At 40.8% G+C, this 15,635-nt stretch overlaps 3 protein-coding genes and 1 long non-coding RNA gene across 6 annotated transcripts in view; 2 read left to right on the top strand and 2 right to left on the bottom strand.

Moving 5' to 3' along the window:
* Positions 1 to 15,635, top strand: part of LOC140928219 (uncharacterized) — a 102,245-nt gene that overhangs the window by 69,389 nt on the left and 17,221 nt on the right. For 2 of the 3 annotated variants that reach the window (XM_073377939.1, XM_073377936.1), the window contains exon 1: positions 12,573 to 12,678. The exons of the other annotated variant lie outside the window; for it this stretch is intronic. The gene's annotated coding sequence lies outside the window, so the exon portion shown is untranslated. Of the gene's footprint in view, positions 1 to 12,572; positions 12,679 to 15,635 lie in introns of those variants that run through there. 3 annotated transcript variants of the gene reach the window in all.
* Positions 2,543 to 3,358, bottom strand: LOC140925997 (uncharacterized). The gene has a single exon (XM_073375813.1). The coding sequence runs from the start codon at positions 3,338 to 3,340 to the stop codon at positions 2,543 to 2,545; it is 798 nt and encodes a 265-aa protein (XP_073231914.1). The 5' UTR covers positions 3,341 to 3,358.
* LOC140928215 (uncharacterized) lies at positions 5,146 to 6,818 on the top strand. The gene is made up of 4 exons (XR_012164635.1): positions 5,146 to 5,232; positions 5,612 to 5,678; positions 6,195 to 6,280; positions 6,768 to 6,818. It is a non-coding gene; the product is annotated as an uncharacterized lncRNA (long non-coding RNA).
* On the bottom strand, positions 8,789 to 9,862 carry LOC140925996 (melatonin receptor type 1B-A-like). Its single transcript, XM_073375812.1, has one exon. It carries the CDS (start codon positions 9,860 to 9,862, stop codon positions 8,789 to 8,791), a length of 1,074 nt encoding a protein of 357 aa, XP_073231913.1.

Here is a 15,635-nt window from a genome sequence, read left to right as displayed (position 1 = left end):
TACACCGCCAAATCAGGCAAAAATACGCTGCCAAAACAGGCAAAACAAAGCTGCCAAATCAGGCAAAAATACACTGCCAAAGATGAACCTGAAACACCGACAATAATGAGCTGTAAGGGGAGACAAAAAATGGGAAAGCTCACCTAAAATCTATCCGCAAAGCTAACATCTTAAATTTCGGGCAGCCGCTGAACACCGACGGACGCGCTTTGTAAATCTGCTTCTGTCCTGGACCCTCCAGCAAGAGGTCTTCAATACAAGGAAGCTCGAACACTTCTTTAACAAAAAACTTGAACTGGGAGGCGTTGTCGTGCAAAAAAGGCCAAAAATAGGCCGAGGGCCATTGTGGAACGATCAAAGTGCCGTAACCGGAGCAGGACGAGAGAGCCCTAACTGAAGGAACAATGGCACCCACCGGAGGGCAAACCCAGTTATTCTCATGTCGCCAATCCTGAGCCAAGGCGTCCACACCGCTGCAACCTGGGGAAGCAAATTTAGAGTTGAACCTCGGAAGCTGGGCATTGTAATAGGACGAAAAGCGATCAATTGTGTGAGGGCCCCATTTAGCGTCGACAAGTCGAAATACCGAGGGATTGATGGACCAGTCGTCTTTATCAATAAATCTGCTAAGAAGATCTGCTCTTTCATTAAGAGACCTAGGGATCCACTGGGCTTCGAGAACGATGCTGTTGGCAAGACAAAGATTGAAAATATCCATAGCCAGGGCCTGAAGGTGAGATTTGGAGCTTCCGATAGCAACTATTCTGGCGGCGGCCTGATTATCAGTGAAGATTTTAACTCTCTTGTGTTTCAGTTGAGCCACGTAAGAAAGCAACACGTAAAAAATTGCTTTCAGCTCGCGAAACGTAGAGCTTTGGCCGATATCCTCGCTCTCCCACATGCCGCTAACGACGGAGCCGTCTAAAGTAGCCGAAAATCCTCCAAACGCTACGTCGCTAGCATCGGAAAATACAACGGTATGCGTAGCTAACGGTGGCCTAATAGAATAGCCGTTTAAGCAGTCGATGTTGCAATACCAAAATTTCAGTTCTTGTAAAAGGCTCGGAGGAAAATGAATTATGTCATCCCAAGCCGATCTGGTTTCAATGGCGAAGTACATTTGTCTGGTCAAAAGACGAGAAACTGGACCAACAGCTAACGCAGCTGAAATGATAGTGCCTGCTATTCTCGCTAACTCGCGAAATGAAGAGAATCCATCCTGAATCGCAGAATCTAGCAAGCCTTTAAGCTTGAGAACTTTCTTCTCGGGAATCCGGAAACACATTAAAAAAGTATCAATAACGAAGCCTAGCCATTCGCCAATTTGAACTGGATCCCAGTGAGACTTTTCCTCGTTACAAAGAAGACCAGATGAAGAGAGCTCTTTACGTTGAATTAAGCTAGCTGCCACGGCAGAACATTTGTCTGGTCGACTCCCGAAACCATCGTCCAAATAAATGAAACTGTTGTGTCCCATAGAACGCCAACGCCTAACTAACGGGCGCATTAACTTGGTAAAACAAAAGCAAGCGCTACTTAACCCGAAAGGCAGTACTGTAAAGGAAAAATATCTGACGACGCCAGAAAAAGGCCACGCGAAACCAAGGTACTTTTGGTGGTCAAGACAAATATCGACATGGTGGTAACCGGACTTAAGGTCCCAAGAGAAAAACCAGTGTCCTTCATCGAGAACTTGAGAAAGCGATCGTAAGTCCTCGTACTTGAATATAGGTTTTACTAAATAATTGTTTACGTGTCTCAGATCGATAACCAGGCGAAGCTTCTTCCCAACAGCGACTGTCAAAGGATTAACACAATACGGAGGGAATTCGTGCTCAACAATGCAGCCGTTACTTAAAAGCTCGCTTATAGCATCAGCGACAAATTCCGGATGCTGAAGAGCTGATCTATTGTTCTTCAAAAAGCACTGCGAGGGGTACTCGGCAAACGGCAATCTGTAACCGCGCCTAATCATATCGAGGACAAAATCTGGTGCATCTAAAGTCTCGACCCAAAAGTTAAACGAAGATTGCAAGCGACCTTTCACGCCACTGCTCCCGCCTTTCGCACTAAACTCGTCGCCACAACAAGACAATAAATGAATTAAATCACACTCAACTTCATCACAGGTCGACGAGTCGCCATCTAGTCAATCGCGTCGAGAGCTACTCTTCGAAGAATCCGCAGGCTTCAAGCACGTGGAACTCAAATGACCAAAATCCCCGCACTGAAAAAGGGGAACACATACAGAAAAACATGAAAATAAAATCCATAACATAAAAATAAAAGAACAGTGTTGTAGCGTGTGGCGTTGCAGACCCGAAGGAAGAACATACTGACTGACAACAACTTATATATGAAACGCAATTAACACGTATTACGTAACTACTGAACACTTCATTGAAAAACACAATGAAAATACCGAAATCAGAACGTGCAGAAAACAAATATCTGCTAAACTTCGTACCGCAGATATTTTGGTATTCTGCACTAACCTAGATGAATATAAACACAAATGCAGCAAATCACTGAGAATATTGGATTATGGCCTGTGCGGTAACGCCATAATCGACGAAGAAAGAAACAAAGATAGTAAAGCGAAAAAGTGCTGGGTACTTATCTTAAAACAGGGGCCCAAACGACGCGCTGGTCTAGCCTCCGGGCGTGAAACCAAATCGCTAGATGCGTATCTTGACGAAGTCGCCCGAGAAGTAGAGGCGGAGCCACTGCCTTTGTCGCTAGAACGGGCACGACGACGTTTTTCCTTAGTGACCTTTCTCTCCGCTCTCCTCTCGGCCCGGTAAATTCTCTTCTCATCATCTGAGTCAGAGGCGAGTTCGTCGGATAGATACTCATTGACCGTCGCCCATCCAAACTCGCTCTTGTCGGCTAGCTTTATTGCTTTAACACGCTTGGACACTAATTCCGTACCTGACTCCAAAGCAGCCTTAGCTTTTTCATAAGATTTGTGCTTCAGTACGTCGGAAGCTTCGTCTAGCTTGTCCAGCACCTGGAGGGAATGGTCTAACTGCTGCTGGTTACCCTTTCTCTTGCACGTGTATTGCTCGCGGCGCGCCTTCTTAACAGCTTGCTCAACGGACGAACTGTTTTCCTCTGAAAAACGCTTGGCAAAATCGGTAAACCGAGATTCGATGACCTGTGTAAGGTTGTCGGTTAAAGAACCTATAGAACGAGTAACGGCAGCCTGTATAGCAGCGCCAATAGAAGGATCTACGACTTCAGGGTTCGGACGAGAACGAACATTGCTGTCCTCCGCGTCACTCATGTTAAACAGAACAGTGTTGTAGCGTGTGGCGTTGCAGACCCGAAGGAAGAACATACTGACTGACAACAACTTATATATGAAACGCAATTAACACGTATTACGTAACTACTGAACACTTCATTGAAAAACACAATGAAAATACCGAAATCAGAACGTGCAGAAAACAAATATCTGCTAAACTTCGTACCGCAGATATTTTGGTATCCCTGGCTAGTTCAAGGTGTGTGCACCTCCTTTAAGCTGTTGTTTTCGGTTCTTACTGAAATTTTTGATCTTGAGGAAATTCACAACGACAGGAGCAGGTTATGGGCTTTTTTCCTAGCCCTAATCCTACATCACGGGAAATCCCTCAGGTTAGGCAAGAATTCGATAATCCTTCCATAATCATCCATTTTTTCACCGCGTGAATTGGGTATTTTTAGCTTATTTCGAGGAAATACTTTTTGCTTCAAATCCAGGGTGGGCTTTTAAACACATTTTTTAAGCTAAATGGTTTTTGCGAGAATCTGCTTACCCGAACTTTTCGCATAAAAAACGACAAATACCCGAAAAAAGCTCATGTTGTTGGTGGTGGTGGCATATTTCCGATAAATTCAGGTCAATGTCTCGTGAAGAAGAGTTCAGATCCGTGCCGCGCGCCTCTCGAGGCAAGCGTTCCGTCGAAATGCGTGCCCAAAAATAGGTGGTAAGTGGTCAATCTGTGAAAAGTAACGCAATCTCCGTCCTTTGAGAGCAGCCGAAGATGCTCTTGCCGATGCTGTCCTTGATGTTTTTTATTTCCAGTATCTTGGAAACCCATGCTAAGGTATGAAACATACACTCGTAGGCAATGTTCTGTCCGCTAAAGTCTAATTCCTGGACGCAGAAACGTTGTGCTTTTTTAAGTTTATTATTGTGCTTTGCCCTTTGACAACCTTACGTCACTCGTGCGTTTGGTAGCAGAAGATGGCGAAACTCTGCTTTTCTTGTTGGAAAACGGCTTTAAATTTTATCAGATCGCTCGATAAACACGTGTTAGTTTCTGATAGCTGATAACGTTAAATCACTGTTGCTCAAACTGATTTCTTATTGCATTTTTCTGAGTTTTTAGCATCGACCCGCTGAGTCTGGAAAGCTCAAATTTCGGAAAAGTACTACTTGTATTTTTTGGCTTCAAACATTTTCTTTTAAGTTGCCCATAGTTTTGAAAACAGATTTTGAAAGAAGATATAACGCTCTTTAACGTGGTGTAAGACTCGTTACTGAAAACGAGGTACCAGTCGCCGATTTTGGGCTTTGAAATTTGCCATTTTTTCATTGAACGAAAACGTTCAAAATATTGAAAATAATGAAAAATCTCCAAAATATTACACTTTCGTTCAAACTGAGTAAATCACCACTTAGAATGTGTGCAATTAAGTACTCTTCTGAATAAGTTATTTGTTGTCTGCATACAATGGATTTGAATTTTAAAACGATTTTTTTGTGACACATGGTCTCGGGCCTGGAAAACCCGGTCCGAGAGCCGCGAAACCAATAACCCCCCCGTACGTGGAAAATAATTATCGAATCGAAGTAAAAATTACATTTATGTTAATAGCTTACCTAGTGCTACTTTGTGATTTTTTTTGAGAATTTTCGATTTTTCACTTTTGTAGACCTCTGGTCGATATTTACTGACATCCGCTCATAAAACGTTCCCTTAAACAAACTGGAGGTAACAACTAATTATCAAAGGCAGAAAAAAGTCAGTTTGTCATACCAAACACGGAATTATATGTTTTAAATGTTTTTGCCTTTCCTGGAGCCCTTTGTATTTTCAACCGCGGAACCACGTACGTGGGTAATCAGACGAAAGATGACAAATGATTTTTTTCGTTAGGCTTCCCATTGGCCTTGGTATCAATCTCCCTCTTAACGGCAGCCGCCACTGAAGGAGGCATCACCAGTTATGTTGCTGACAGCTTGTAAGTTTTTTCTTTTTCTTAATGCTACCTGAAAGTTAACATCAGTAGCTGGTGCCACTCAATCTAGATGTTTTACGCGGGTTTAAGCCTGACGTTAAAATTGTCTCGACTTGGAATAAGCAAGTGAGGCTTATAGAATACTGTTAAGTCGCGCACGTGGGCAAGAAAGGCCCAGCTTACCTACTCAATTAGCCAATCAGAACACAGAATTCATATAATCTTTCCCGCTCGCGGAGCCACCCATAGTAACATGTCACATGACCTCGTTCTCAGGTTGAGAAACTTTCAGTTTTAAGTTAAAATGATGACGATGATACAGGAATATCATTTAGTGCACCTTGAGCCTCTACTGCGTCACATGTGATTCCTTTTTCTGCAGTTGCTGGTTGTCCTTTTCCAGTGGATTCGTTTGGTTTTTCGTTGCTCCAGTTCTCATAATATCCATAGTAAGTTTGAATATAATTCAGCGTACGCAATGCTTTGCGGCCCTTTTCTCTTGTTGAGTTAAAGGGGAAAACAAGTGCCAAAGGACTTATTCAGACACTGAAGTTATACAGTGATAAAAAGCATGGTCACCGAAAATAAGCATATCTAGCCAGGAGCGCAAAATAAGTTTGATATACATGTATTTGGACTTAAAGCCAGGAACTCTCTCGAGCACGTGACCCGTAACTTATAGGCCGCGCGGTATACTGAGGCCTGGGGACGGGGCAATATTGGAATAATGCAGTTCTTGAGTTTATATTGCTGTTTTGCACGCGACGTCACGGAAGCCATGCTGGTAGTCAAGAACAAAAACATTCCTCTCCTCTGGAAACTGAACTCCATTTTCATGTAAATTCTTCGAGAAAAAAATTCTGCTGTATTGACTCACAACATGGCTGCCTTGTCAAGTGCTTGCAAACCAAGAATAGGAGCCAGATTTTAGCTGCACTTAAAACTTGTCTTTCCTTCATTTACAGTTAAATGTCTTTGTTCTTGCACGAGTCACGAGAGAATTGTTTACTATGCACCCTTCTAATGTCAGTTCGGAGAGCAACAAATTTAAGTAAGTAATATTCCTGAAACACTGTTCTATATCTCAGCTTCTCTTTTTGACTATATATAACATTTCAATCTAATATATCCGTAATGTACAGCGATTATATGCTATACAATTCAACGCCATTAATAGTTTATACTGTTTAAAAAATAAATGTGGGGGGTCAGAAGCACACTGTATGCTTTAAGGGAGGATCACGCAAGGGATCCATTGACGCAACAAAAGTCCTCTGCATCCCCCCCCCCGCACCCCCCCCCCCCCCCCCAGGCGATAAATAATGACCGGTCCCTAAATGGGGTTGAAAGCTTCAGTGCATGTATTTTGAAGCTAGGTACGGTATTGTCATTTTAATCAGGTTGTTGCGTTTTTACTAAACTACGAGCAGACTCTTTTTTACTCAATTATACTAGATAGTCAAAACACCGTTTCCCTTTTATGGGCATTCACTCTACATCTACTCTTGCTTGACATGCTTACTCCCTGCCTTTTTCAGGCGAGTGTTGCGGGCTTGCGTCGTACTTTTTCCGTTATTGGGTTTAACATGGGTGTTTGGTGTTCTGAGTGTAACAGACCTAACTGGCATAGTGTTCCAGTACCTCTTTACCATCTGCAATTCTCTACAGGTAATTTTTGGCTTTTGGCCTTGGCTACTGAAATCTGTATTAGGGTTGTATTATTTACAAGTTTCGTATGAAAAGGTGTAGGATTTGCATGCTTACCTTGAAAAAATAGCTTATTCACAGTTTAGTTTGTTGAGTTACCCTTACAAACCATGATGTCAAGAACTCGCTTGGTTTTTATGCTTCAAACCTATAAATTTAACCTAAGGGGTATTACGACCCTACAGCAAGGATAGATAGACAAAAAAACACTGTACAAAAGCCTTAACACGTGGGATGACATGGAAGACAGTTATGTACGCGAAAAGGAAACTTGAAGCATTCGTAGTTTATAACATATCTTTTTACCGCAGTTCAAATATATGCAAGTTCATATATCCGTCTTGATACAAAAGTATCCTTATTAAGGAAACAGTTGATAGCTTTTCTTTTTTAGAATGTGGGCCTAATTTAAGCCGCTAGCTCAAAAAAAAACACAAACCTTTATGCTACAAAGTTGAAAAAGGGGAGAACGAGGTTTATAGCCATCAATAATCACGTATAGGGACGGACCGTTTTTTCAGCCTGCTAACGCTGCTTTCTCAATCGCCCACATTGCAGTATTTAATTGATTTAAGTTACTATTCGTAGCCGCTTTCTGGTAGATACTTTAATACCTCATCAGATCTTATGTACGCTATAGCTATACGGTAGAGCGTGACACGCTGGAACGCTTTGCAATATACAAATACAGGCAAGGAACTTTTGACGCCTCCTTTACTTATCTTTGCAGGGATTTTTGATATTTCTTCTTCACGTGGTACGAAGCAGTGAGTTCCGGGCCACCGTCAAAAGAAAACTAAAACGTTGGGGAAGTAAAAGAAATCCCACTGTTGTGCCCGCGATAATACTACCAACAAACCACAACAAGAACGACAGTTACGACATGCGCAGAGATTCGCTTGCGTCTGGAAAGGAGGAGGGACCTCCATTGATAACAGCTAGTCAAAAACTTACCCAAAGCACATTTATCTTATCCTAGATTTACAGGGTAATGATTCGAGGAAGTTTGTAGCTCGCCAGTGTCAATAGATATACAGTCAGGTATAAAGACTCGACACACTGTAGAGCTAAGGTGTTTAAAAGCCGAATTGCCTAATATAATGCATATAGCAGCCTTTTTTAGAGGGGTAGCAGCTTGAGGGAAGCCGCAGCTGTAGAATCTGGCGAAAAAAATTGAAGAAACGTAGATAACACCACCAAAGTTAACATGGGCTTATAGTCATTAATGTACTAGACTCTATGATCATAGCCTGTCAGCACCAAAAAAATTTCCGGAAGAGGCACTTCAATACACTATCTTTGCCGAATTTGTTCATCCAACGATACCTTTAGTGAAACGAAAGACCTGAACCTCACATGAATTTCTTTAAAAGACTCAAAAATACTAAAAGTTATCCATTAAATAGGTCGTTATTAGTACAGTGTAATCCCGTCTTACGACCACCTCGTTATTTCAACCATATTGTCTCACTGAGAGTTATTCTATTATTTCAAAGAACTCATTAATGCAACAACCTTGTTATTACGACCAGGACGGTGGTCAAATTGACAGGATTGCATGCAGGTTTTATGGAACCAGTCTTAAAGGCGATTTCGTTTCAGACTGTATTTTGGAATGGTCGTAGTAAATGGAACTCTAGAAATCACAGTGTATATCGTTGTTATTATTAATGTTTGGGCAGTCACTGCATTAAAATATCTAGAAATCTAAGAATATTTCAATAAAGATTGATGTTGTTCAAAGTGTTACTATGATAAAAACTGTTTAAAAAGTATAAGCACGAATCGTCACCGAGTCCCGTCTATTGGGTCATTCCCCAACGCAGCAATTGATAATCTCAGTATTAATTAGTTATGCTTCTGGTACCACAACAGTTCGCTTGCGAATTTTTCGACAAGACAGAGAACTCAGAAATTCTTTCCTGAGAGCACGGTTTGTAGCTCCGTATATAAATGGATTAATGGAAGAACTCAGACACAGAAAATATGTGAAAACCAATTCTCCTTGGCGAGGAAAACGAGGATCTACCATGTTATAACTCAGGTAGTTACAAATCATGGCTGGAATCCAGCAGGCTAAAAATCCAAGCAGGACAGCAAAAACTGTCTTAGTTATTTTCACTTCCTTTATCCTCGTTGCTCCAGAAATAGGCTGTGCGGCATTTGTCGCGGATATTTTGGAGGAAGTGTTGTCGGCTTGCCCTTGGAAATAACTACTTCTTATTGCTTTAAACACTCGAAAATATGACAGGCATATTATAATCAATGGAACTGCAACCGTAAAAACCAAAAACACGTGCGAGACCATCTGAGATGTTTTTAGTTGTTTGAAGGTCGTAAAGCACATTGCGCGTCTCGGGTCTAACGTGATCCTCGCGAATCCCGCGGGACAAGAGAAAGACACGAGGCTAAGTATGATCATCCCTTCGGCTGCCACCATGACAACAGTTGATTTCCTGCTGAAGATCTTTTTGTACAGTCTTTGATGCACTACGCAGATGTAGCGATTTACGGCCGTTAAAGCCATAATGTGCATCGACAAGCCGATTAGAGCAGGAGACATTACACCTTGCAACAGACAAGGAAAGCTTCGAACATCAAGAGGATTGACATCAACGATCCATTTTCCTTTCATCAGAACTATTGTCGCTACAGTCTGCGAAAGGCAAGCCGATAGCAAATCGGTGATTGCTAATACAAGAATCAATAAGTTTGTAGCAGTACGGAGTCTTGGATTTCGCAGCAGAGCAAAACAGATTAGAAAGTTTCCAACAAATGCTGTGATGGTTATAAGAAGCATTATTCCAGATTCAATAGCGATGAGATACGTGGGTCTTGAGGCTAGTTGTTTGAAATATTTCGGCGCCAGCCACCAATATATCTCATACAAATCGGTCGTTGGATTCATGAATGTTGAGTTTTCCATGGCTTGAACTATCTCTTCACTGTATGTTTGGTTATCGAAGAAGGCTCTTTAACTTCCATTTTCCAATGATCACTTTAGCACTTTAGTTTAACAGTAGAGGAGATCTTTTAGTACAGTAGCAGCTTGCTCAATTTTTATTGGCCTGACAATTTTGCATTATATCCTGAGTAACATCTGCTCTGAGACGCATGAAGTATAGTTTCAATTATCCTCTGTGTTTTATGATTGTTTATGACATGGTTATTAATCGGCTCAAAGCGGTATAATAAGAACGCCCAGGAAGACGATTATACACCCTCATTTGTAATTCTAGGGAAATTAAGGCAGGTGCTTTCAATCTCTTTTAATAAAAAACAGCATCTGTTTGAGATTATGTCGTTTAAATATAGACTCTTAAGTACACAGACGTCATAAGCTTATTTGTATATCAGACAGGTATAAATCAACCTACATAATTGCAGTCGTAGATTATTATTTCTCGAGAGTAGAAGAGAGCCTGCGCAAAACTCGGAAAGTTATTGGTCCAAATGCTGTCTTATATCAGTGACTGAAGCATTTTATTTAAGTGTTTTTTACAAAACAAGTTGCTGCCAAATCTAGCCAATAAAGAAGAATTTATAACAAGACATACTTTTTGGTTTGCCTTTGGAAAAAACAAATGATCAGAGGAACTAGATGTCATTTTATTTAATATCGATAACGCGATCAACGCCGCCGAGGAAGTTCTGTTTTCTCATAGCAAGCAGTGGGAACTCATACCAATTACTGATTTTTTTTGTTCTTTGTCATGAACAAATTATTTTTTTGATGATACCAATGTCAGTTGAACAGGCGCCTGATGATTATTATCGCGTCTGCAGTAGGAGGTACGAAGAATTGCAAAAGTCCTCTTCACTTTCCCGCGGCAATCAAGAACAGTAATTGATTTCAATCCTCTTCCCCCGGGCCTCTGTATGAAAACGAGGTTAGGTGCTCAGCCTTTGATATGGAAATGAGTTTTCATTGTCATGCAAATAAAACTCATTTCCACAAGAAAGGTTGTGCACTTGGCCTCAATCTGAAAGTGACGGTTTTTGGAACTGGGAAGAGGCCTATTCGTTTTCGCTGATTTGCGGAGTGTATAAAGAAACGTAGTCGACGCTAGCACAGACTAATAATAAAAACAAAAATACGAATAATAATAATAATAATAATAATAATAATGATAATGATAATAATAATAAAAAAGATACGAATTATGCTTACAATTGACTGAATTCAGCACATGATTCAAGAAACAAAAATTGCATCGTCATCTAGGTTAATAGAATGACTGGAAAACATGGCGGGTCTGCGCGAGAATAGAATAAAAGGCCAGAAGAAATAGAAAATGAATCCACGAATCGCGCTATTGTAAATTTAGCACACGATTCAGGGATCATAGAGTGTTTGCATATGACGTCACGGCGGCCATATTGGTATCCCAAAACAGTGAAACGGCGGTATGTTGGTGTCCCAAACCAATCCTCTGGGTGTTGAACTCTTTTCTAATGCAAACGGTTTCTTTTGTTCCAATAAATTTGCGTAAATGCTGGTCACGTGAGTGAAAACACTCTTACTATTGATATTCATACGTTCCACGCTATAGCGAATTTTTAAATATTATATGCAATTATCAGTGGCTGAGTGGAGTACACATCTAAAATTTATACTTCATACTCTGCGTGAAATTCTGGAAGCTTTTTGAATGATTGGTGTGTGTTAATGGCCTTCAGTTTGTAACGGGCGATTTTCGTGTGTTTGTGAACATCGGCATTGTCTTTTTGGTTTTCCAAAACACCGAGACCTTACTGAACTTTAATGTAAAAATAACCAGAGATCATGCAAGTCCCGGTCACCAACGTTGGATAAAAATAGCACTATCCACCGAATAAATAACTATCCAGGAGATACATTGGATAAGTATTAGGAAGTCAACAATTGCGTTATCTTTATCTATTGGGTTATCCAGCTTTTGAACAACTAGAGCCAGGCTGTTCACGCAGGCGTTTTTCTTGTTGCAACCAAACCGCATTGCAGTTCCTCTTAGGCAACAAATTCTGCAATTAATTCGCCCGTTTGGACAGGCCTAGCAAAGTCAAGAGAAATGGAGGGTCCGTGGTTATGCGCTCCTGTTATTGTAACTAACTGATTTCAAGACTTACAATATTTATAGGCTCAGAGCAGCTTCTGTGGGCGCCCTGTGCTTAAGGCAGCGGGAATGGAAAGAGTACTGACTTCAGCATTAAAAATACCCCTCCTCGAAGGCTCACCCCTTATTTCCCCTCAGCACGTGACTGTACACTAAAGAACTAACTTAGTAGGGCAGAATCCTGCGATCAAACAATTCTGTTTCATTATTTTTCTTGAAAAGTAATGGGGAGGACCGCCTTCCCTTCCCGCGGGAAAAAGAGAAAAATGATTTCAGCCTAGATGGAAGTATCACGATAATTGCAAGAAATGAGTTCTGCCTCTCCAGATTATATGGGGCAGCAGCAGAGAATTAACCACTGCTGCCTTTTTGGCATGTATGGCACGATCACCCACCGTCGTTATTTATGTGTTTTTTGGGGTGAGAGAATTGGTGAGAGAAGATTGGGGGTTAGGTTGAGGCGCGCGGGGTCTCATGGGCAGGTAGGATGGGTGGTGTCCCACAAAACATTTCGGCTCCGCTGCTACTGCTTCCGTCTGAAATCGAAAGTATTTTTGATACCGCGGAGTGCAAGAACTTTATCACATTCTTCGTTCGTAGAAGTTGGTTTATTCCATGTTAGTGAAGATTAATTCTAAATCGTAAGGTAAGAATTTTCTTTTATAGGTAGCTTAGCTGTGTAAGGTAAATTTACAATCTGGGCTAATAGCACAAAATCATGCTCAGACGAAGTGATGCACGCCATGTCAGTAGCTCGCGCTAAATTTAACAGAATTTAATAGTAGTTCTTTCAACGTTGATCTTGAAATGAACTACTGAGAAAAATGTGTGTAAACTCGGCAAGATTATTTAGTAGGAGGATAGTCCCCATGCAAAAATATTAAATTAAAATGTTATGACTGCGTGTTTTTGTGCATTGGGGACTATCCTCCTACTAAATAATCTTAAACAGAAGTGGCTCGGTGGCTCGCTAGTCACGACAAGTGTTTAAAGAACGAGAAAGATATAAGACACATAAGTATAAGTATAAGACAGACATAGAAGGCATATACTTTAGTATGTATTATAGCAGATTATAGGTATATATTTTAGTGGCTCGGCGGCTCGGTGGCTCTTCAGTCGAGGTTATATAGTTTAGTGGCTCGACGGCTCGGTGGCTCGTTAGTCGGGACTACCGAGCCACCGAGCCACCCCAACGAATATACCTAGAAAATTTGCCCTGTATTCTGTAGTTAAGCATAGTATTATACAGTCGAAATTATCGGCCCTTGAAGTTACAAGAAGATAAAGCTCGCTTAAATAAGATGTGAGTTTACTTGACGATGATGCGCATAGACTAAAACTGAGTAAATCTTACGTAAATCCCGTAAATCTTGCCACCTTATTCGAGTTCTGCAGCCAGCCAGAGCTAGCCGGGTCAACCTGTGGAGTCCAAAAATTGAGTTAGAAACCGTTAACCCAATTTTTCCGTCTCTGAAAACACCGAAAAATAGCAGAAGGGTTTTTCCTTGGTTGTAGGCCAACAATTTAGGAATAATTCTTTCCCAAACGCGAACTTTCGAATACTAGAATCTCGCGTTCTATCTTGAACTTCAAAAGTGGCGTTCTGGCCCGATGCACATTAGCGCGAGTAAATTCCGGTCGGCGTTCCTGACCTCTAGAACGTCTGCTACTTAAGCTCTCTAGTATTGAGTGAAGCAAACTTTTGCTTAAAAATGCCAGCTAAATGCTAATAAAACAAGACGCCTAAAGTCGTTGCCGTGGGATGCATTGGTCTATGGAAGCATGATGGAGTTCTGTCTGAATTTCGAAAAAATTAGGGAAATCGGAAAGATGTGTCATATTATGAGTATCGATGAGTAGGTAACCTGTATGGGTTGGTTTAATGTCATGACTGAATAATTTATAGTTGTCAGTGGTCGCGAGGATGGAGTTGACCTTATTTTGATCTATCGCCATGTAGTTATTTTCGTAGTATGATTTGGATAAGAACAAGGTCTCAAAGTTAAAAAAGTTCCGATTATCCATGATTCCAAGGTATAATAAGTTGAGTCGTTGTTCGACGAGAACAATATTTTCGCGATTTCGATTTACCGCTAATTGTCAAGGGTACGAGTTGAAAATTACGCAATTTAACCTCCCATCCTCAAGTTTTTTTCGATAAGAAAAGAAAAAACTGACCTCTAGCTCTGCTCGGCAAAAAGTGACGAACTCCGACTAGAAAAATCTATCCGAAATCCCGTTTCCCCAAACAGACACTTCTAAAACATTGAGAAAAAGCTAGACCCAAACAAAAAAGAATCATGAGGGGAAAGACCCCAAACTAAAAAGAAATAATCTGGCCTAGGTCACTTCCCGTGACTTGCCAGTACCCCGAAGGATCTTGCTGGGCCCGGTCATCCAGACCCTGAGATAGAAGGGGGGCGGAGGGCGGTCTCTCAATTTGGTCTAAAAATAAGGGGGGGCTCGGCCCCTCTACTGGATCTGCCACTGCCTCTATAGGATTAATTAATGAGTTTTTAGTTGCTTCCCCATTTAAGGGTAATTCCCAGAGGGGGGGATGTACTCCCTTATATGGCCTAAACAGGGTTGTGCCGCTGGAGAGGGTATGGTTTTTGACCTCTCTGTCCTAAACAGGGTATGTAATTTGCCCTGAGTCTATGTTTAGTGGGGTATACATGTATAATGTTGTGCAAGTGTGTGCCAGTTATTATATAAACAGGGTATTGCCTGCAAGATTGATTTGATTTGCTTGATGAAATTAATTTGTTTTGTACTTTAACTACAGGCCCATAGGGAAGGGAGGGGCAATTGGAGTGTTTGCACCCCCCACAGGCTCCAGAGGTCCACTTTTTTGTTGATTAATGATTTAAAACAAAGTGACTTTAGGGTATTGTTCTTCACTCTCAAAGATGTATTTTCCAGCATTTTGAGACACAAAAAAGCAAATTCTAAAGATCTAAAATCACTAAAACAATTATTATGCAACAACATTACATAACTAATGATGTTATAGATTAACAGTGATTTCAAAATATTAGAATAAACAAGGTATGATTCTAAGTTTTATCTTTGGTAACTTTGCTTTGCTTTGTTTAATTACTAGTGAATTTATAATGACTCAAAGTAAAAAATTAGTTTTACACCTTGCTTGGTTCTTTGTTCATGTATTGATAGGTCAGTGGCTGTTGTATTTTGTACGTCCAAGACAAAAAGGAATTTTTTCTGGCCTTAAAGCTTGAAATGGGCTAAACAAAAAATTATATGACTTATTCTAAAACTAAAGGTTTTGCTAAAGAAAGAAACACTTACAGAGTCCCATACGTTTTAATGAGATAATTACGCAGTACAATCAAGTTTAATATTGCTACCATTCAATGAAAAATTGGAAAAATGGCAAAATTATCTATTGCCCTGAAAAATATTGCATAATTGTGCATTTGGAACATTCTTTTTTCTTTTCTGGTTTGGCTCTGCTACCATTCTCATCTCAGCTGGGCCATGCTGTCGCTTTTCCTCCATTTTGCTTTGTTCTTGCAGATAACATGAATGGTGTTTTATACAGTGCAGTTTCTGTTAGAAACCGTTGCTTACCATTACAGA

This window comes from Porites lutea, chromosome 2, assembly GCF_958299795.1.
Source record: "Porites lutea chromosome 2, jaPorLute2.1, whole genome shotgun sequence".
Taxonomy (NCBI): domain Eukaryota; kingdom Metazoa; phylum Cnidaria; class Anthozoa; order Scleractinia; family Poritidae; genus Porites; species Porites lutea.
The sequence above is the reverse complement of the archived record's forward strand: the minus strand, read 5'-3'. Positions and strand labels throughout refer to the sequence as shown.

Coding starts and splice junctions, on each gene's coding strand:
- LOC140925997 (XM_073375813.1), bottom strand. CDS start 3,340: ATGTTCTTCCTTCGGGTCTGCAACGCCACACGCTACAACACTGTTCTG.
- LOC140925996 (XM_073375812.1), bottom strand. CDS start 9,862: ATGGAAAACTCAACATTCATGAATCCAACGACCGATTTGTATGAGATA.